This window comes from Myotis brandtii, unplaced genomic scaffold (assembly GCF_000412655.1).
Source record: "Myotis brandtii unplaced genomic scaffold, ASM41265v1 scaffold248, whole genome shotgun sequence".
Classification (NCBI taxonomy): Eukaryota; Metazoa; Chordata; class Mammalia; order Chiroptera; family Vespertilionidae; genus Myotis; species Myotis brandtii.
Window position 1 is genome coordinate 1,377,563 of NW_005359397.1, and position 21,759 is coordinate 1,399,321.

The 21,759-nt window shown below is 38.4% G+C and overlaps 1 protein-coding gene across 3 annotated transcripts in view; it reads right to left on the bottom strand.

Moving 5' to 3' along the window:
- Positions 1-21,759, bottom strand: part of KIAA1328 (KIAA1328 ortholog) — a 167,000-nt gene that overhangs the window by 93,791 nt on the left and 51,450 nt on the right. For all 3 annotated transcript variants that reach the window (XM_014540589.1, XM_014540588.1, XM_014540590.1), the window contains one exon: positions 16,834-16,961. In XM_014540589.1, the coding sequence (XP_014396075.1) occupies positions 16,834-16,961 (128 nt within the window). The remainder of the gene's footprint in view (positions 1-16,833; positions 16,962-21,759) is intronic.

Consider the following 21,759-nt stretch of genomic DNA (forward strand, 5'->3'; position numbering starts at 1 on the left):
CCCGCCCCCCGAGTGCACAAATTTTTGTGCACCGGGCCTCTAGTATTCCATAAATGCCTACTTGTGGGGTCTCTATTATTTAGGTGAATATGACATTGCTCTGTGACAGCTAGAACCAGCATGTATATGTATATGTACCACTTTCTGGAGAGCATAAGGCAATTTCATGGTTAGGGAATTTTTTATGTTGATTTTTTCATTTTTTATTCCTATCAATTATTGCTATACCACTACCCTGTTAGATCAGAACAAACAGCTTTAGTTCCTTAGATCATAGTGTGACATAATCTCAGATGACAGCATCATTTTAATTGAGTTCCAAGAGTGGAGACATCATTTTAGCTTTGATGTCCCCATAATCAGAAAAGGAGCCCAAAGAGCTCAAACAACATTGTTATTCTTTCAGTGTACACACTGCTTACCTCAGCACTTCCCTTTAGTGGACCTGCAATCCCAGGTAATAGAGACTAAGGCAGTTAGGTCCCTATGTGATCGAAGAAAGTTGCAGATCTAGTGGAAGATGAAGTGACCAAATTCTGGCACCAGAATGAAATACATTACAGCAGACACAGAAAAGTGCCTCATTAAAGAAACCACAGAATGGTACAACTCCTTTAAAGATATCCTTAGTCTTTCAACACTGGCAAATGTATGACAGTAGCCAAGCAATTCTCATGTTCTGTCAGATTTTATACTCCTCTACACATCAAGTACTCTTTCTTCCAAATGCCACTTTGTGCAGATATATATCACTGTGAGCTTTTCCTTATTCTTTTCAATGCCTCAGACCTCTTATGACTATTTTATATTTTAGCTAACCTAATTTTAATGACTATTTCTAAATAAATATCAATTATAAAATGTGTAAGGGGAGAGAAATCCATTAGCTTAAACAGATTAGGTGTTTTCTTTTTCTTGCAATGAGGCATCTGGAAGCAGAGTCTAGGGCTGTTACAGTGCCACACTGCCATGGGGGACTTCAGTTCCTTCTATCTTTCCGTTCAGACATGGACTTGCTGTTCAAGCTCCCAGATCAGGTCAGCACTCCAGAGAGCAAGGCTTCTCCAGGTGGCCTCCTGACACTTGGACAAGATGATTCTTTGTTGTGTGGACTGCCCTGTACACTGTAGGATATTTAGCAACATCCATGGCCTCTACCTGCTAGATGATAGTAGTAACACCCCAAATTTTGTTTTGTTTTGTTAATCCTCACCCAAGGATATTTTTTCATTGATTTTTAGAGAGTGGAAGGGAGAGGGAGAGACACAGAAAGAAACTTCGATGTGAGAAAGACACATCAATTGGTTGCCTCCCACACAAGCTTCGACCAGGGCCAGGGAATGGGCCTGCAACCGAGGTACTCACCCTTGACCAGAATGGAACCCGAGACCCTTCAGTCCATGGGCCGATTCTCTATCCACTGAGCCAAACTGGCTAGGGTGCAACACCCAATTTTAACAATGAAAAATATCTGCAGACTTTGCAGAATTTCCCCTAGGGATAAACACTGACCCTGGTTGAGAATTACAGCCATAGAGGAAATACAGAATGGACAAAGGAAAGCACAAAAGATGAATAAACACAAGGGCCTTCCCAAACAGATGATATTTTTGGTTTTCACCTGAATCCATTTTACAATCTCTAAAAGTCAATTATAACAATAACAATGATAACAATCTGGAGGCTGTTATATTAGTATTCACTGCACGTGAGGTACAGTTCTATTTCTTTAATATTTATTAACTTGTTCAATTCTACCGGATGCCCTATGAGTTATGCCAATTACATTTGCCCCATTTGCTGATGAGGAAATTGAGGCTGATGTTACATAACTTGTTCAAGGTCACAGAAAGTGGTAGTGCTTACTGTGTAGGAACCCAAGCTCCAAAGTTCAAGCTCTTAGCATGGCATTCAGGAGGAATCCTTGAGTAATCAGCAGAAAAATATCGTGTCCACCAAACAGCAGACTCTAGAGCAAGACTATAGTTATAAATCAATACCCTCAAATATGGCTTATGAAGTAGAATGGTGTAGCTTGTCAAATGATCACTTAAAAAAACTTTTACACACACACAATATTTAAAAACCATGAATTGTATTCTGGGATATAGCCAAATGCCTAACATTTCTAACTCATGGTAATGGTTGTCTATTTAGTGGTCAGGAAGGTAGTAATTTATTGTGGAGTAAACCAATGAAGTGTGCATAATATCTAACTATATCCTGTTAACAAGCATGGTAAAAAATAATTGAAACATGGAAATTTCCGGTTTTATAGCTGCTTCTTCAATCTATATTCACTTATATAAAAATGTCATAGTTAAAAGAATTTAAAAGTCAAATTACCTGGAGAAAAGATTCATAGAAAGTTTATTTTCAGAAACTGATATTCAGCCTATTGCCATTTGAGTTGATTGCTCTTATATGTAAACTTCAGTCAGGTTTCTGCAGGTTTGAAAATACAGACTGACATTTAAGGCCTGTGTAATGAGTCATTAAAGAGAAATTAAAATGGGAACATTTCCACTTTGTCAGGAATATATAATTTGTTAGGATAATGGCAATACTAACTGCTTACAAGTTTCTTTTGTGCGTATTAAATAGATCATGCTAAATATACTACAGGGAAAAAGAGCAGAACTAGGGCTGGGGAATATGCTCAGATCACAATAAGGCCAGGCAACAGAACTTTAAAGGAAAATCATGCATTTTTCAAACAGCTATTGAGGTATAACTCACATGCAATAAACTGCACATATTTAAATTGTACAAGTTGATGAGTTTTGACATATGTGTGAAGGCCCACGGATCATCACCACGATCAAGATAATGAACAAAACCATTATCCCCAAAGTCTCCTGTGTCCCTTTGTCATTGCTCCCACTTACTCCCCTTACGCCTGCATTTGCCCAACCAAGAATCTACTTTCTGTATTCAGAGATTACTCTGCTTTCTCTAGAGTTTTTATAAATGGAATTATATAATATGTTTGTCTTTTTAAGTCTGGATTCTTAAACTCAGTTTAATTATTTTGACATTTATTTATGTTGTTGCACATTATCAGCAGTCCTTTTTCATTGCTGAGTAGTGTTCCATTATATATATATACCACATTTATCAGTTCACCAGCTAATAACCTTTGGGCTGTTTCCAGTTTGAAGCTAATAAAGCTGCTGTGAACATTAGTTTGTGGGTACACTAATTTCTCTTGAATAAATACCTAGGTAAAATGGATGAATCACATAGTAGGTATATGGCACTTTCTTAAAAAGTTAAAACTGTTTTTGCAAAGTGGTTGTACAATTTTACATTCCTATCAGCAGTGAGTGCATGGCAGTTCTAGTTCCTCCATATCTTTGTTGGACAGAACAAGCCTTTTTAATGCTGGCCAATAGCTAAATTTCTAATACATATGTAGTGGGGCATTATTGCGGTTTTATGTTAATTTCCCTAATTATTAATGATATTGAGCATCTCTTCACATGCCTATTTGCCATCTATATATCTTTTTTTGTGTGTGAAGTATCTGTCCAATCTTTACCCATTGTTTTAATTCAGTAGTTTTTTCCTTATTATTGAATTTTGTGAGTTATTTATATATTCTGGATGAATCCTTTATCAACCATTCACATTCCAAATCTTTCAATCTGTGCCATGTCTTTTTATTCTTTTAACAGGGTCTTTTAAAAAACAGAAGTTTTTCATTTTAATGAAATTCAACTTCTAAATTAATTCTTTTATGGATGGTGCTTCTGGTGTTGTAGCTGATAAATCTATGACTAACCCAAGGTTGCTTGGATTTTCTCATGTTTTCTTCTGGGAGCTTTACACTTTTAGGCTTTACATTTAGGTCTATGATTCATTTTGAGGTGATTTTTATATATGGGGTAAGTTACAGATACAAGTTCACTTCTTTTGCATTGAATATGCAATTGTGAGACATCCATTTGTTGAAAAGACTATTCCTTCTCCACTAAATGTCTTTTGCACTTTTATCAACTAATCATTTAGGCATATTTGTTTGGATCTGCTTCTGGATTCTCTATTTCACTGATGTGTCTATCTTTGTATCAACACTGCACTCTAGGTTTATAATAAGACTGAGAATTAGGCAGTGTTAGCCCTCTGAGTTTGTTCTTCTTTTTCAACATTGTCTTGGTTATTCTAGGGCCTCTACATTTCCATATCAATTTTATAATCAACTTGCCTTTTCTTTTCTAAGAAATTAGAAAAAACCTTGCTGGCATCTTGATTGGGATTGCATTGAATCTTTAAATCACTTTGGAGAGAACTGACATCTTTGTTATTGGCATCAGGGTGACGTTGGCCACATAGAATGAACTTGGAAGTATTCCCTCTTCTTTAATTTTTTAGAAGACTTTATGTAGAATTGGGATTATTTCTTTAACTGTTGGTAGAATTTACTAATGATGCTACTGGGCCCTCTGGTTGATATCCCCACCTGTTATTTTACTAATATGAATTCTGAAATGAAATGGTGACTTCCTCTGAAAAGTTCCTATCACTTGCTCCTCACCAATTAGGTTTTCCTTGTTAGTTAAAATTAACTCCAAAGTAATAGTACTTCTCACTACCTCCTTTACCTTCACTTGGGCCAAACATTATTACATATTCTGAATTTACAACAATGAGTCTTCTAGCATATGCTCAATATTATAAATTTGATGTCCCTATTACTATAATATCTTATTTCTATGCTAACCTTCACTCAGTTTTTAGGGCAGCATCATCTACTCCTATTTTGTTTACTACCACAATTTCATCACTTCCATATCTCTTTCCTATCATCTTTACCCAAATGCTTTTAACTGGGATACTACCAGCAGAATAAAGCATTTTCTTTATTTTTAAATCTTAAATCACTTGGAAGTATGCAATGACAGTCATTTAGACCTGATTTAAAGGCCCAATTTATTTCTCAGTCTGCTCACATAATACCTACAATTTATATCTATAATAGACATAAGAACTTCCCTAGGGTGCTATAGGTTCAACTCTAAGGTTTCTAAAAATTAAGCATATTGGTAGGTATTCATGCAATCTTCTTTCAGACAATATTAACCTGCAGCTTTGAGGGAGAAAGGAATCTGTGGTTAAAGGCTCAGATGCAACTATGAAACCATATTCTTGAAGAACGAAACAAGGCAAATTAAAAACAAAAACAGTGGCAAGAATGAAGAGGAAAGATTTGGTGGTATAACCTAAAGACATAGAAATGGCCCCATTAGGCAAAAGAGTAGGTGCATAGTACATATATTTCTATTAATCTCTAAGTGATACTAATGATAACAAAAAAGACTGTAGAGAGATTAGACGTAAGGAAAGTTATAAGTAGGTTAAAGTTCCAAGTCTGTATGTGATTGAGGCATATACAGACGAAGAAAAGAATTAACATAGCATGTCAGAGACTATCTTTAGAAAGGCTGCTTGTAAGGCTGGCCCTTGGCTGGCATTATGGGAACCTGGATTTTGGGAGTATTTCCACCATTCCCTAAATGATAAGGGTATTTTACTGTCCTAAGTGGTTTCTGTAAACAATATGGTTTATGCTCGACATGTGCTTTCCTTCTGGAAGTCTGGAAATTAATATATTCTAGATAGAAGGTAAAACATGACTAGCTTCCAATAAGAACCCTGGGCACTGAGTCCCTAATGAGCTTCCTTGGTAGAGAATACTTCACATACGTTGTCATCATTAGATGTTGGAGGAATTAAATGCATCTCATGTGATTCCACTTGGACAAGATTTTTATAAGACTGTATCTGGTTTCTTCCAGACTTCACCCCAAGTAACTTCTGCCCTTTGTTGATCGTTTTGTATATTTTCACTATAATAAATCTTAGCTGGGAGCATTACTATTTGTCATAACGTAGTAAACCAACAAACTTGGGGGTGGTCTTGGGAATCCTGATACACCCAGTTTGTGGGTTTAATTGATTAATATAGTCCCTTACTTTAAAAAAGTGAGGTGAAGGTGGCACACAGTTCCAGTTGGGAGTCCTTCTCTTTAAGACAGTATTCTGAGTGTTCAGGCAAAAGCTCTGAGAGAAGAGGCACCGAGCAAAACTCATTTATGTAACAGCATAAGGATAGAGAGAAAATGGTAGTCACTCAACCTGTCAAGCAGGCAGGCTTTCAGCAAACTCTTATTTCATGCCCAAAGCAGAGCAAAATGCTTCAGGCTATACACCTTTTGAAAGCTCTGATCACTGCAAAGGTATAAGCTAAACAGAGCAATAGACTTATGAATCAACAGAGCATTAAACTGAAAACGTTAGTGTGTCTTGACTCAGTCTGGAAGAAGACTGAAGCTACCAACGTGGTTGGCTAACCAACCAGAATAGTATTACCTGCCAATGCCACTGAGAGGCCTAATGATGCAGTGAAAGATGAAGGAGCAGGGGACTGAGGCTTCAAGTTGCTCCTTTGTCCATCAGTGCTAAACAGTAATGTATTCAGGGAGACACACAGTACCTTTTATGTTTACACTTCCGTTAGCCTACACTCTTAACATGTTGCCTCTACAAGGAGTATATTTATAGCTGACTGAATATAAAGCATGATTATCACTCTTAAAAAAGCTATTAAAGCAGCCAGGATGATACCACATTCTTGGAATATTTACCAGAGTTTTCATTTAATCGATGCTCCATTTAAAATGAAATAAATTTACTTAGCAAAACAGAAATCATTCACATGGCCTGGGAGATTAAGATCATATAACAACACAAGTCACACGCTGAGCTCGAAATCTTAAATTAATCTGACTGCTGCACTCTCAGAGATTTCCTCCTGCTCAGCATTCCTAAAATTTAGTACCATAAAAGTTAGAGCTGGAAAGAAACTTAGATAACATCTAGTCTATTCAAATGTGTGTCAAAAAAGACTTAATGTACTTCTCCTGTAGCATTTAGAGTATCTTGCATTTTTTTCTTAAATCATCCAACTACCGCATCCTTGTGTCCTCCTACCCTCCTCCTCCTTCTACACATCCATTGTGTCTCTTAAATCAGAAAAAGTCACTAACAGGAAAAACCCCCATCTACTTCAGTGCTTGGTGACTAATGTAACCTGGAAAAACACCTGCAATAATTATATTTCATTTTGACACTGAAATTTTCATTTGATTTCATTCCTTAGCATTCAACAATAAAATTTTCTACCAACGGATAGGTGAAAACATGTGTAATATACCAGATTCTCTCTGAAAAGGACAGATCTCACCTAAACTAACAAGCCCAGCCATAACTAGTTCATCTCTTAAAACTGTCAGCTTGTTATGGGAACATATAAACTTCTCATAGCCAGGCTTCATCACCACCCAGAACTGCACTGTCCAATATGGAAGCCGCCAGCCATGGGAAACTACTAAAATTTAATTTGTTAAGATTAACTTAAAAACTCAGCCTCATTAGCCACATTTCAAGTGCTCAACAGCTACACTGCTGACATGCTACTATATTGGCAGTGCATACGTAGAGCAGCTCCATCATCATAGTTCTACTGGACAGCTGAGCTCTTAGAGCTATTCCACTTATAGGTAGCTGGATTCACAAGAGATCTATGTCTTTCTCTGTTTTGCTTATTTTCTATGACATCCTAATCCAGCAGCTTTCTATCATGGCAAAGAGTAAGCATATATCCAAGATACATATAAAAATACAGTAATTACAGTAGCCACATGGTAGGACTATAAAATTATTGGCCATTAATTCTAACTGAGGGGGACAAAAGCTTTAATTGGTTATTTTTAATTTGGAAAAGTTATTTAGAAACAAACAAGAAAAAGTACATTGACACTCATATACTCTTTAGACCCAGATTTACCTATTGTCTACATTATTTCCTCTCTATCATTTCCACATTCAGCACTTGCACATATTCATACATATATTTTCTGAAGTATTTGAGGGTAACTTTACACACCTCATGACCTTTATCCCTAAATATTTCAGTGAGCATTTCTTATGAATAGGAATGTTCTCTTACATAATCAGAGTAATTAATTTCAAAAATTTTACCTAATCCATCATCCATATTCTGACTTTATCAACTGACCTAATAATATTCTTTATAGTATACTAGTGGCCCGGTGCATGAAATTCGTGCAGGGGGGGCGGGGCGGGGAGTCCCTCAGCCCAGCCTGCACCCTCTCTAATCTGGGACCACGAGAGGGATGTCCGACTGCCCTCCGGGATCGGGCCTAAATGGGCAGTCGGACATCCCTTTCACAATCCAGGACTGCAGCTCCCAACCGCTCACCTGCCTGCCTGCCTGATTGCCCCTAACCGCTTCTGCCTGCCAGCCTGATCACACCCTAACCACTCCCCTACCCGCCCGATTGCCCCGAACTGCCCTCCCCTGCCAGCCTGGGTCCCCCCCAAACTGCCCTCCCTTTCAGGCCCGGTCCCTCCCAACTGCCCTCCCCTGTTGGCCATCTTGTGGTGGCCATCTTGTGTCCACACGGGGGTGGCCATCTTGTGTGTTGGAGTGATGGTCAATTTTCATATTACCTCTTTATTATATAGGATTCCTCCAAACGTTACATGATAGACAGTCTAGGATCAGACACTGCATTTAGGTGTCATATCTCTTTTTTTAAAAATATATATATTTTATTGATTTTTACAGAGAGGAAGGGAGAGGAATAGAGAGACAGAAACATCGATGAGAGAGAACATCGATCAGCTGCCTCCTGCACACCCCCCACTGGGGATGTGCCCACAACCAAGGTACATGCCCTTGACCGGAATCGAACCTGGGACCCTTCAGTCCACAGGCCAATGCTCTGTCCACTGAGCCAAACCGGGTAGGGCTAGGTGTCATATCTCTTAATTCCCTGTTAATCTAGAATATTTCCAGAGCCGTTGTCTTTTCTATTTCCATTTTTGAAGTAGGCAGCCCTCTCCCTCCTTTATTTACTAGGAGGTTTGTCATTCTGTGCTTGTCTGATGTTTCCTTACGATTTAGATTTAGGTTATGCATTCTCAGTTGGAATACTGAATAGGTGATGTGTTATCAAAGTTTAACATCTGGAGACATAAGAGTCCACCTGTCTCTCATTGGAGATGGTAATTTTGATTTCCTGGAAACCTCCCCCCAACCCCACACACTGTATAATTACTGTTTCCTTTTACTCCCTCGCAATTACTAAGTAGTCTAAGGGGAGATGCTTAAAGGCCACACTGATATCCTGCTCATGTAACGTTGGGCCCCTTTCTTTCATAAGTCTGATGTCCATATGGGAATACTTCCACACCATCCAGCCTTCTGTGTCCAAGGCAACTATGTAACGTTGCCTTGCATCCTCACCTCCACCATCTAATTCAATCAGTGTTCAAAGCTTGATCCCATCTTTCCCATGGTTTCAAAAGAATGATTTTCCAACTTTCGCACTCCTCTCATGTTTTCCAGCTGGCCTTTCAGCATTCCTCTGTAAATACATCCGCCTTCCTCCCTCATTGATCCATCCATGTATGTATGCATGCATCTATTACTAATATTCATGAATTTCTATTACCTCCCCAATAGTGTATAACTCATTAAATCACTACTGTTCTTAATTATTTAGTTTATTTAAGTATGTTCTTATTAAATAAGATCGTTCCTATATTGGTGACATTACTTAAATAGGAAACGATGACTGGGTTAACACAACCCCATATTGACTGGAAATATCAGGCTGATGCCTGATGATGAGAAAGTGAGGTAGGAGGAAGGAGGAGGAGGGGACACAGAAGGCTGGATGGTGTGGAAGTATTCCCATATGGACATCAGACTTATGAAAGAAAGGGGCCCAGAATAAAATCGGCCACAGGCTTTCCAGCTATGTCTGTTAGCCACAAATGGAAATGTCCTATTTTCTGTTTAGAAAATTGGCTTCTATTTAAGGAAAAACATATGGTTAATTTTCTTCTGTGCAAGAAAATTCCTGAGAAATCATGATGCACAGCAAAATGGGGCTAAAATAAATGGAAAAGAAAGACAAAAGTGGCAGCATAAGTTAAACATGAATAGAATCAGGACTATAGTTCAATACAAAATATGGTTATAGCTGCTCTTGTAACTCAGCAGCTTCACAATGACTCGCTGTTGTCCTCATCAGAACTAGAAACTATGTAACGTTGTCTTGCATCCTCACCTCCACCATCTAATTCAATCAGTGTTCAAAGGTCCTAAGGAAATGTAATTTTTTAAAAATAGTTCATTTAGAGCTGCAGAAAAGGGCAGACTTGTCATTAAATAACTACCCATGAAAAGGAGAAATCTCATGAAGTCTAAAAGAATAAGAAGACAATTGCTTTTGTCTGTGAAAATTTAGAATTAAGTTTTCTGGCTGAGCATGTTCAAGATGACGATCACAAAAATTAATTTCAGTTTGAGTACGGTGTTCAGAGACAGAGAAAGTAGAATCTGAGTGACATCCTGCTGGTGGGAAAACAGAAAATGGCTCCCGCCAACAAGGAAAGCTCACTGAAACCCTGAAAGGGTTTCTGCGGTATATGCGCCACTCAGTAGAGACAGCTTTCACATAATCTTCGTTGTAAGGAGAGTTAGCTGGTGAGAAAAAGTAAAAAAGGAAAAAGGGGTGGGTGGGAGAAGGTTGAGCAAGGGGCAAACAAAGTGAAGAAAAATTGAATAAGAAAATAAAGGAACGTTAGAATAGAAAGGACCTTATACTTTCTTCTTCTCTTTCCCTCTGTGGTCTCATTTTCTGTATCTCAAAAAATGAATAATTAAATGACTTATCCAAGTGCACACGACTGAATTATCAGAAGAGTAAAATTAGAATCCCAATCTTGTTTCCAACCAAGCAGCTGAAGTGCAACTGAAAGACCACTGACCTGGAGATCCCAAGGTTTAGGTTTGAATCTTTACTGCCACTGGGCATGAGCAAAAGTTGTGAGATTTCATGAACACTTTGAAAGAAACTCTGGCAGTCTAAGAAAAGTGAGTTAACAGATTTCTGTGAGTAGACACTAGGGTAGCATTAACCGCTGTAAGTTTATGTTAAAAAGTCCCAAAGTAGAACTCTAAGATGTAAGTGGTAAACCTACAAAAACCAGAGAGCATATAATTACCTCAAGTATTGCTTTTAAGTTTTGTTAGGTAGAACCAAAGCACCTTTTAGTCTAGGATTGAGTTTGCCCTTTCTGATGCAATACCCTTCTAAGTACTGTACCTGATGCCAGACTGCTTGGTACAAACAGGATCTATTCCCAGCCTATATAAGTTCCAAGAATTGTTCCCTCTTCTGGTAGTTCTTTCCCCCAGACTCATTATTCTCATACTTATGCTTGATCATTAACTAGTTTAAAATTAGTCTGAAGTACCCTCTTACTGCAGCTCTCCCCTCACTGGTTTTCTGCTCTGCAATCTCACCCCACCTTGGTCTCCTCAAGCTCCCAGCTCCATCTTCTCAGCTCATGGAGACCACCTGTCTCTACTTGGGCTCCTCTATCTGGGTAGCATCCTCAGGCAATTGCATGGCTCATGTAGTTTGTTGTCTGGAGGCAGAAGTCCTGGAAGATCTTTAAACCAGGAATGAAAACCAATTTTGTGCCAACTTGGATGGACTAACAGTGGCTATTGGGACTGTAATAAAGATTCTCAGGTCATCTCTGTGTGACAGGAAAATAGCAGCATGCACACCAGCTCTTAACTTACAACTCCAAATTGCACTAGACTACATCTTTAATTCTATGATTACTAAGTAGATATGGCAAATGACTCTCAACTAAAGAGAACTCAAAAAATATTTTTAAAACTGCAGGGATTGTAGCTCCAAGATTCTATGGCATAGAGCAGGGGTGGGCAAACTTTTTGACTCGAGGGCCACAATGGGTTCTTAAACTGGACCGGAGGGCTGGAACAAAAGCATGGATGGAGTGTTTGTGTGAACTAATATAAATTCAAAGTAAACATCATTACATAAAAGGGTACGGTCTTTTTTTTTTTTTTTTTTTTAGTTTTATTCATTTCAAACGGGCCGTAGTTTGCCCACGGCTGGCATAGAGTAGTGGCTGTGGAAGTAATGAGACAGATATTTAAGTAATTTTGGCACAATCACAGGTGAAGACCTTTATTTAGGGATTCTTCCAAATGCAGGTGAAAGGAAATAATGTAAACTTCCCTAAATGAGTAGGAGGACAGACAGAATGATGGAAACAAAAGCCAGAGAGGAATTAGAAATTGAAAAGCATCTAGAGACTTGGTGGAAAATAAAGAGAAGCCAAAGAATGGAAGGGGGAAAGAGAAACAAGAGGAAATAATGAGCAGCAACAGAAAAGGAACCAGAGAGAAACAATACTAATAAAATGGAATATAATGGCCAGATGAGAACAGCAGAGATTCATTAATATCCACTGCTGCTGGCTAAAAAGTGATAATGGTTTTATCCATTTTATAGAAAATGGAGAAATCTCAAGAACATTCCAAATTTACCTTTGTACATTTACCAAAAAAAGAGAGAGATAAAAAAAATAATAAGTTAGACCTGAATACTAACATTTTAAAAATACAGCTACTCAGATGCTGCCTATGTTTTATCATAATACTAGAGGCCCAGCACACGAAATCGCGAGAGACCAACCCGCTGCGCCAGCGGGACCCAGACCCTGCCATGTCACAAGACCCAACAATGCACCTCCTGGTGACCGGTCGTTTGGTTGTTATGCCATTACGGCATTACGGTCACTCTATTTTTATAATATAGATAAGGAGAAATGAGGAGAAACTAACATTTCTAAAATGGTGCAGCCTATCAAATACGACTGAAATAGAAATGATAAGATCACAGTTTGAGGGTGACACTGTTTAAGCTCAGGTTCACAAAAAAGAAATACCATTCAATTATGATAAGAAAAGTCATATTCTAAAATGTACATTGGTCAAAACCATGGTTACTAGATTCTCCCATATCCAAGACTAAGGCTACACTGAGCACTGTTTCTTAAGATAAGGAAATGGAGTAACAGACACACACCAGTGAAATATCTCAATCTACACAGAACAAGTGAAAAACCTTTGTAGACTGCACCATGAAAAACTTGTAATGATTTCCAAAATGAATGTAAAATGCATTTATCTTTGAGGCAAAGCAAGAAAGAGAATGGAGAAAAGCAAAGAACAATTCACCTTGTAAATGGACCAATTTCTTTTCAAGGAAATGGCAGAAGTTGAAAAAGAAAATCATAAGACAGGGCATTCTTCTGTAGAACTATGGATTTAATAATACTATAAGAAAAACCTATAATATGCAATTTGAGCCAGATGGCAACCGATGCAAAGAAGAAACAGAACAAGTCCCTCAAAGTCAAATGAATGTCTCATGAAGAATGAACTGCTGCCATCTCCATCACAACATCTGGAGATGAGGTTTTAAAAAAAAACCCACCAAAAACACACACACAACTTATTTTGAGAGCAAATTAAAATGTATGTTTACCTGACATTGTGGCTACTCACAGGAAAAGCAAATAGTTTCCCACCATCTCTACTATACTTGTGCTCTGGTACTCAAAAACCGTATGTCAGATTAAGAGCCAATGAGGGTTAGCCATAGAAACAAGGACATTTAAAGCAAACATTTTTTTTAGCTATCTTAAGTTTTTCTTTTTTTCAAAAAACAATGAGGCCAGACTTGCTAGCTGTATGACCTGGGCAAGCCACTCATTCTTTCTATCTGGGGTTCCTCTTCTATACAACAGGGATAATACCTCACAGGGTTACTGTGGGAACTAAATGATTTAATATGTGTTAAAAGCTTAGAATAGTACCTGGTGCACAGTATGCACCATATAAATATTTGTTACAAAAAAATTAAGATATATATATATACATATATATATATATTTATCTACTGATGGACATTTGGGCTGCTCCCAAATCATGGTCCCAAATCATGGCTATTGTAAATAACACTGCAATAAACATAGGAGTGCATATATTCTTCCCGAATTAGTGTTCTGGTGGGGTGTGTGTGTGTGTGTGTGTGTGTGTGTGTGTATGTGAAGGGATTGAGCAAAAAAGAAAAGAGAAAAAAATTATGGACAATAGTGCAGTGATCGCTGGGGAAAGGGGGGACGGGATGGGGGGAAGGGGGTTGAAGAGGGTATAGTTAGGATAAATGGTGATGGGTGGAAACTAAAATAATAATAATAAATAAGTTATTTATATAATTTTTATTAAAAATATTTGGGTCAAACCCTATGTTAGGCTCTGAGTGTACAAAGACCAATACATCAGGATAGAAGACAGGTGAAGAAACAATCATCACAAAAGAACAAGAACGGTGCAGTGACAGAGATGAGCACAGTCCACTTGCGAGCGCACAGAGGACATTGAACTTAACTGCGTCCTCACTGAGGCTGAGTCTTCACAATGACGCCCTTCCTAACTGAATCAGACTTGGCCATATTTACCCAATTCCCACAGGAGAAGGTGCCTACTTTTGTCAGCGAAGAGAAGCTGGTCACAAAGAACAAGTCAGGTAGCATAGGAAACAGGTGACAATCTCCTCATAGTATTCAAAACGAAACGTGGTTTCCCTCTCTAGGTTCAAATGGCAGAGCCTACAAGTAGCCTTTCACTCTCAATTTCATTTTCATTGTAAACAAGACATAACCTAAAACTTGGCTACCAGGTACTTCTTGAAAATATGGTTTTAAAATTTCCTCAGCATTAAATCAAAATGAAAATTCAAGTATCTTTTTTTGAAGGCATACTATTGTCTCCATATACTTGACCAACATTTTCATTCTAGTATTTGTGATTTTTTAAAAATTTTTTTTAGTTTTGCCCCTCAAAGTTAAGGTTAAGAAGGGCAGTGTTAACTCTGGTTGGTCTCTAGTGAAACCTCCAAGATTCACTATGTTAGATTCACTAATCCCTGAGAAAGTTTTCTTTTCCCCAGTTTCAGAAATAGAAAAAGGCCTCTTTATCTAGGTTCTAGATGCCTTGAGAGCCTCTAGTGCTGATTTCTTGACTGTCTATCCTTAAGGTCATAAGACTCTATGCTGGCCACTGAAAGGCCCCTTCACCTCCCCTCACATACCCTTGGCAATGGGCTACCCTTCATTTCTGTGTCCTCTAACACACCTATGTCATGTAAAGGAAGGGAGGGAAAATGCCAAAACAAAAGTAAAACATCTGATTTTCATGCTACAATTTTCTCTGTCCCACCGGGAGCAATAGGCAAGGACCATCTTAAAAACCGCCTGCTGTTTTCAAAGTGGCAGGAAAAATCCAGATAAACACAATCAAGACTAACTGTTCCTCTTCATTTTACAGCCTAGGTTTTCAGAAAACAGAACAAAAGAAAGTATTTCAAATTAGAATACAAATAAACCATTCATACTTTGGCCATTTTTTATAGATGTCGTGACTTCAAAAGAAAAGCAGATTTTTCTAACCAATAGACAAAAAAAAGGGGGGCAATGGGGTGATAAGGACACGTATGTAATACCTTAATCAATAAAAAAAAATTTTTTTTAAATCTAAGTTTTACCACATTCCAGCAAAATTATTTCTTTTCTTTTTTAAAGTTTTCCATATGTCCAAACTTTAGGTTAAAAACTGGAGTTTTCTTGGCCAAAACTCTTAACCCACATGAGGCAGCTCAGCTGCCTCTATGTTGAACAGCAATGGTGTTCTTCAGAAGGGGTGCACAAAGCCATTTGGACAGGATTCTAATTCAGAGGGGAGGATAATTCCTGAGCACAATTTCCGTGCTTTAACACAGTAGGAATGACTTTGACTGTACTACACATTTTTTTTCTAAAATGTTTTAATATACAAGACTTATCTTCATCCATTTGAAAATTTAAATTCATATGGATAAGAAAATGAAATAAATTCCTGGAGAGCAAGAAGTCAGTCTGTAAAGCTTGTTTCACATCACAATTGGCAAAGTTCTGAAACTTCACTTAATATACCATTTGATGAAATGTATGTAAATATTTATCTACAAACACTCTCATATATTTATGTGACTAATACATATACACACAAACATAAAATCATGCAAAATATTTTAATTTTATCCAGTTAAAGCTTTTGTAAGTTACCAAGTCACTTTTATGATTCTAAAAATTTAAGCACGAGTTAGGAAAGACTTATTAGTGTTTTCCTTATGGACAATGAGTAATGAACAGGCACAAACAGGCCACCTGATCTTCATTAAGCAACAGAACAGTAGCCTGCTTTACCACTCCTGCTGTGCTTTCACACAACCAGGAGCGTCCCACTGACCCACAGCTGCTTCCCGACACCTGGGCCCCAGGAACAGGAGAGGAAAGGGAAAGAGGGAAATAGAAGACACCAGCTCACCTGACCAGTGTGGCTCAGTGGTTGAGCATCGACCTATGAACCATGAGGTCATGGTTTGAGTCCTGGTCAGGGCACATGCCTGAGTTGTGGACTCCATCCCTAGTGAAGGCCGTGCAAGAGGCAGCCTATCGATGATTCTCTCACCACTGATGTTTCTATCTCTCTTTCCCTCTCCCTTCCTCTCTGAAATTAATAAAAATATATTAAAGATTTTAAAAAAGACACTGGCTCAATCACATGTTGCACTTCCATGTTTTAAGACAACATCCCACGGTGGGGCAAAAGTAGGTTTACAGTTGTGAGTACCCGAAACAGAGTTTGTATATTATTATTTATTAACTGTTGTATTTTTCATACAAACAACTGTAAACCTACTTTTGGCTCACCCTATATATACTGTGAGACAAAGTAAAAGGCAAATGACTCTTCTGATGTCATGCTGATCCAATAAAGACAAGAAAGGTAAGAATAAAGACGCTTACCTGTTGTTCCTGCGTTCTGGCAGCATCAAGCACTGAGAGAGACACGGTGAGCTTCTCTTGCTGTTCTGATAGATATTTTTGATAGAGGCTTAGAAGATCTTGGCATTCTCTATACTGCAGCTGAAGAGGTGAGATTGCAAATTAAGGGGAAAAAAACCTAGTAAATGGATTCAAAGTGCATCCATGAGTGCTGCTCTGCAGATTCCAATAAGCAGAATAGAGACAGAAATGCACCCATATTAGGTGAGAGTGCAGGTAAGTGCAGTCTTCAGATGAACACAGTAAAAGTATTCCACCCCCACCAATGAAATAATATTCACAAAGAGTAGCAATGAGTATCTCATTTAAGAGACATTTCTCTCTAAACACTTAAATTTGAATAAAAACAAATGCAAACACATGCAAAAGAATGAGGTTGGACTTCTACCTCACATCATATACAAAACTAACTGAAAAGGCATCAGTGACCTCAATGCAAGAGCTAAAACTATAAAACTCATAAAAGTAAATCTTTGTTTCTTGGATTAGGTAAGGACCACTTAAAAAACAGCAACTAAAGAATAATTAAGCAAATTGGACTTCAAAATTTAAAAGTTTGTGCTTCAAAGGAAGAAATTAAAAGACAATCTCAATGAGAGAAAATATTTGCAAATCATATATATAAGGGACTGATATCCAGAACATAAGAAGACCTTACATGATTCAACAATAAACACTATTAACCTAATTAAGAATGGGCGAAGGACTTGAATAGACATTGCCCCAAAGAAAATATACAAATGGCAAACAGCACAAGAACGGATACTTAGCATCACTAGCCATTAGGGAAATGCAAATCAAAACCACAACGAGATACCACTTTGTATCTACCAGGATGACTATAACAAAAAAGACTGACAATAATAAACACTGACAAGAATATGGAAATATGAGAACCCTTCTCCATGGCTGATGGGAACATAAAATGGTGCTGCTGCTTTGGAAAATAATTTAGCAGTGTCTCAAAAAGTTGATAGAGTTACCATGTGAGCCAAGAGAATTGAAAATATGTGCCCACGTAAAACCTTGTACATACATATTCAAAGAAGCATTATTCATAACCAGAGGCCCAATGCACAAAATTTGTGCAAGGGGCTCAGCCCTTGCACCCCCGGCTGCTGCCTTGGTCCTTGCAGCCCCACCCACTGGTCATTCCAGAAGGTTGTTCTGCCATCCAGTTTCATTAGCATATTAGCTCTTTATTATACAGGATAGTAAAAAAGTGAAAACACCTAAATGTCCACCAAGTGATAAATGAATAAATAAAATGCGGTATATCTACTAGTATGCAATGGAATATTATTCAGCCATAAAAAGAAACAAAGTATTGCTACATGCTACTAAATAAATGAACCTTGAATACATTACACAAAATATTATATATTATATGATTTCATTTATATGAAACTGTTGCTCTTCTTTTTGTTTGTTTTGAATACCTCTTCCAATAAGCTAGGGCAGTGGTCGGCAAACTGTGGCTCGTGAGCCACATGCGGCTCTTTGGCCCCTTGAGTGTGGCTCTTCCACAAAATACCACGTGCGGGCGCGCATGTACAGTGCAATTGAAACTTCGTGGCCCATGCGCAGAAGTCGGTATTTTTTGGAAGAGCCACACTCAAGGGGCCAAAGAGCCGCATGTGGCTCACGAGCCGCAGTTTGCCGACCACAGAGCTAGGGGAAAGAACAGTACTCAGTTCTAAGGATACCAGGTCAGAATAACAGTTACATACATCCATGGCCACTTTCTGTTCCCTTCTCCAACTTTGTTAAGTACCTAGTATATGAGAAAAACTGCAGGGAAGAAAAAGAAATGTCCAGGACAGGCAAATCCATACAGACAGAAAGTGCATTAGTGGTTGTGAAGGTCTGGGAGGGGTGTAGGGGGTCAGGAAGCAACTGCTAACGGTTACGAGTTTTATGGGGGAGGTAATAAACATGCTCTGGAAGTAGATGCTGTCTTTAGGAATATATCAAAACCATTGAGTCATATACGTTATAAGGGTGAATTTTATTATACATGAATTATAAAGCTGTTAGCAAAAACAAACCCACAGAAAACAAATACAGGGTAGAAGTGATCGTATTAGTCTGGTAAAAATAACTACTGCCTAACTTACAAAGTTCGAATATATAGATAGATAGATAGATATAGATATATCTATCTATATATATGGCTAAGTGTCCATCCGACCAGTAGCTATGACGCGCACTGATCACCAGGGGACAGAGACTCAATGCAGGAGCTGCCATGACGCACACTGGCCATTTAAAAATAATAGCACCACGCCGACAAACCAACACTCAGCTTCCCTCAAGTGGGACACAGGACCCACCACCAGCCCAGAGTGACACCCCACCAAATCGCAGCCAAGGCTGCCAAGATCCCATGGCGCAAAATGCGGCCCCCAGCCCAGCCCAGCCCAGCCCAGCCCGGAAATGGACACTGGGCACCAGGTAATGACATCATGTAGCAACGCCCAGCTTCCTTTCCCTAGTGACCAGCCTCCTTGGAGTTTCTTCAGCTCAGGAACACAACTTGCTTTATAGCCAGGTGCAAACATTTTACACTTTAACCAAATGTTTGTGAAGTGTTTTCCCATGCCTCATCTCATTTGATCCTCACAGAAGTCCTGCAGTAGGTAGACAGGAGACTCGGTGGAATCCCATTTTCTTTTCATTAGCAGGAAAATGGAGATTTAGAAAGTTTAGAAACTTGACCTGACTGAAAAGAAGAAAGAAATGGTGGACCTTGAAAATGACTTCAGGTTTTCTCACTGTGCAGAATATAGTCAAACACCGCTACAGTCAAATATTTTACCCTTTGTTCTCCCTGCGTGATCTACAATAATAACCTGCTTCGTGTTGTTAATTACTGCTGTGTTGCTGACAATTACCTGAAAGAGAAGTTGGGGTGCTTCACTGGGCTGGAAAAGTTTAGTCACATCAGAAAGCAGGTCTAATTAGGCAATACATATAAAGCTCTCGCTGGCCCCAATCGCACGCATGTGTTTCCATCTGTCATTGTTGATCGTGAATCTGGTTGACACTTCTATTATAGAGAAAGGGCGAATAGCAATATTAAAATATTTCTTCTAATTAATTTCCTTTCAATGTGCACAAATCCATGCACCGGGACACTAGTATTAAACATAAAGAAATATAATTAGATTTTTGTCGTTTGCTTGGTTTTTGCATACTGTTAATTAAGTCAGTGTTTCAATAATAAAACCATCATGAGGACATTTTCTGTCCATATACCTTCTTACATTTTTTACAGTCTAGTACCGTGGTCGGCAAACTGCGGCTCGCGAGCCACATGCAGCTCTTTGGCCCCTTGAGTGTGGCTCTTCCTAAGCCTTAGGAGTACCCTAATTAAGTTAATAACAATGTATCTACCTATATAGTTTAAGTTTAAAAAATTTAGCTCTCAAAAGAAATTTCAATCATTGTACTGTTGATATTTGGCTCTGTTGACTAATGAGTTTGCCGACCACTGGTCTAGTATGAAGAACATAGCAACCTAACCTGGGGTACCTTTTCCAACAGCTCCTCAAACTTGTGAAGTGCTCAGGATGAAGATGATAAACAGAAAAGGTCACCTAACTGTGTAGATTAGGTGTCTGGGAGACAGACAGTTCTATCCAAGAGTCTGTTCCCTACTTCTCATTGTGGAAATTTCCTCCCAAGGCCCATATTTCTTTCAGATCATTTCTGAATCTCACCCTTACACTTAATTATGTATGCTGTTGGTATAAAAATTACTGTCCAATGAGATTATTCTGTATAAATACTTTTACAACAGGTCATCATGATTAAAGTGGGAATAGTATTTCTTAAATGTCAAAAATGGTGATTGGTTTCAGTATTCCGTAACATTTTCATAACCTAATCACCACTTCTGGGCAGATTCCTGTTCTAATAACCTTGTCAATCATGACTGCATAAATAACCACTTGCTTCGTTATTCTCATTATTAATCTTTAGCAAAAAAGGAACCAGAGATGGCTTGTAGAAGAGGAACTGGTTCATAATGAAAGGAGAGGTTACTAAGCTCAAAGAATACAGTAATTAGAAGAGCTTGTTGAATATGCTGCATCTTAAAAACAACAGTAACAACAACAGACTGAACAGTGATCTAAATAAGCTTAATATTTTTTCAAAGTCAACCTATATCCAGCTATGAGGGCAGGTAATGAAACACATACTTATAATAACATCTGATGAGAGTTGTGGCAAGAACATTATGTAGTGCTATGCTAGCACTTCCTAAGAGGACTTAAATGACCGAGGAACCACAGAAAACCTCTTGTAGAAAAAACTGTTCAAATTGAGAGAAGAGGACCAATGTAACAACATAAAGGGCAGGCAGAGAAAAAGGAATCAATGAAAAGATGTGGTCAGCTGTGTCGAATGCTACAGAGGCCACACCAGTTAAAGACTGAAAGTAGAGGAAGTTACTTGAGAAAGCTACAAGTGTGACATTTCTTAGGTGTTCACCATTTCCCCCAATGTTTTGATAGACAAAAGTTATGTTATTTTCATATCAAAGAAAGAAGCTCCTGGACAGAAAGAGATGTTTTATTTAGGGTCACCTTGAGATACAAACAGTTTACTATGAGGCTGCAACTTGAAGCTATCGATTAGTCACCGACTCCCAGGGAAACATAGTTCAAGATTTTCAGTGGGGCAGGTACTCCTTTCACTCTGAACACCCACATCTACACTAATAAAAGAGAAACATGGTAATTGGCGTATGACCGCTACCCTTCCCATTGGCTAATCAGCATATCCTTATGCAAATTAACTGTCAGCCAAGATGGCGGCCGGCAGCCAGGCAGCTGGAAGCGAACATGAGGCTTCCTTGCTTCAGTGACTGCAGACTCCAAC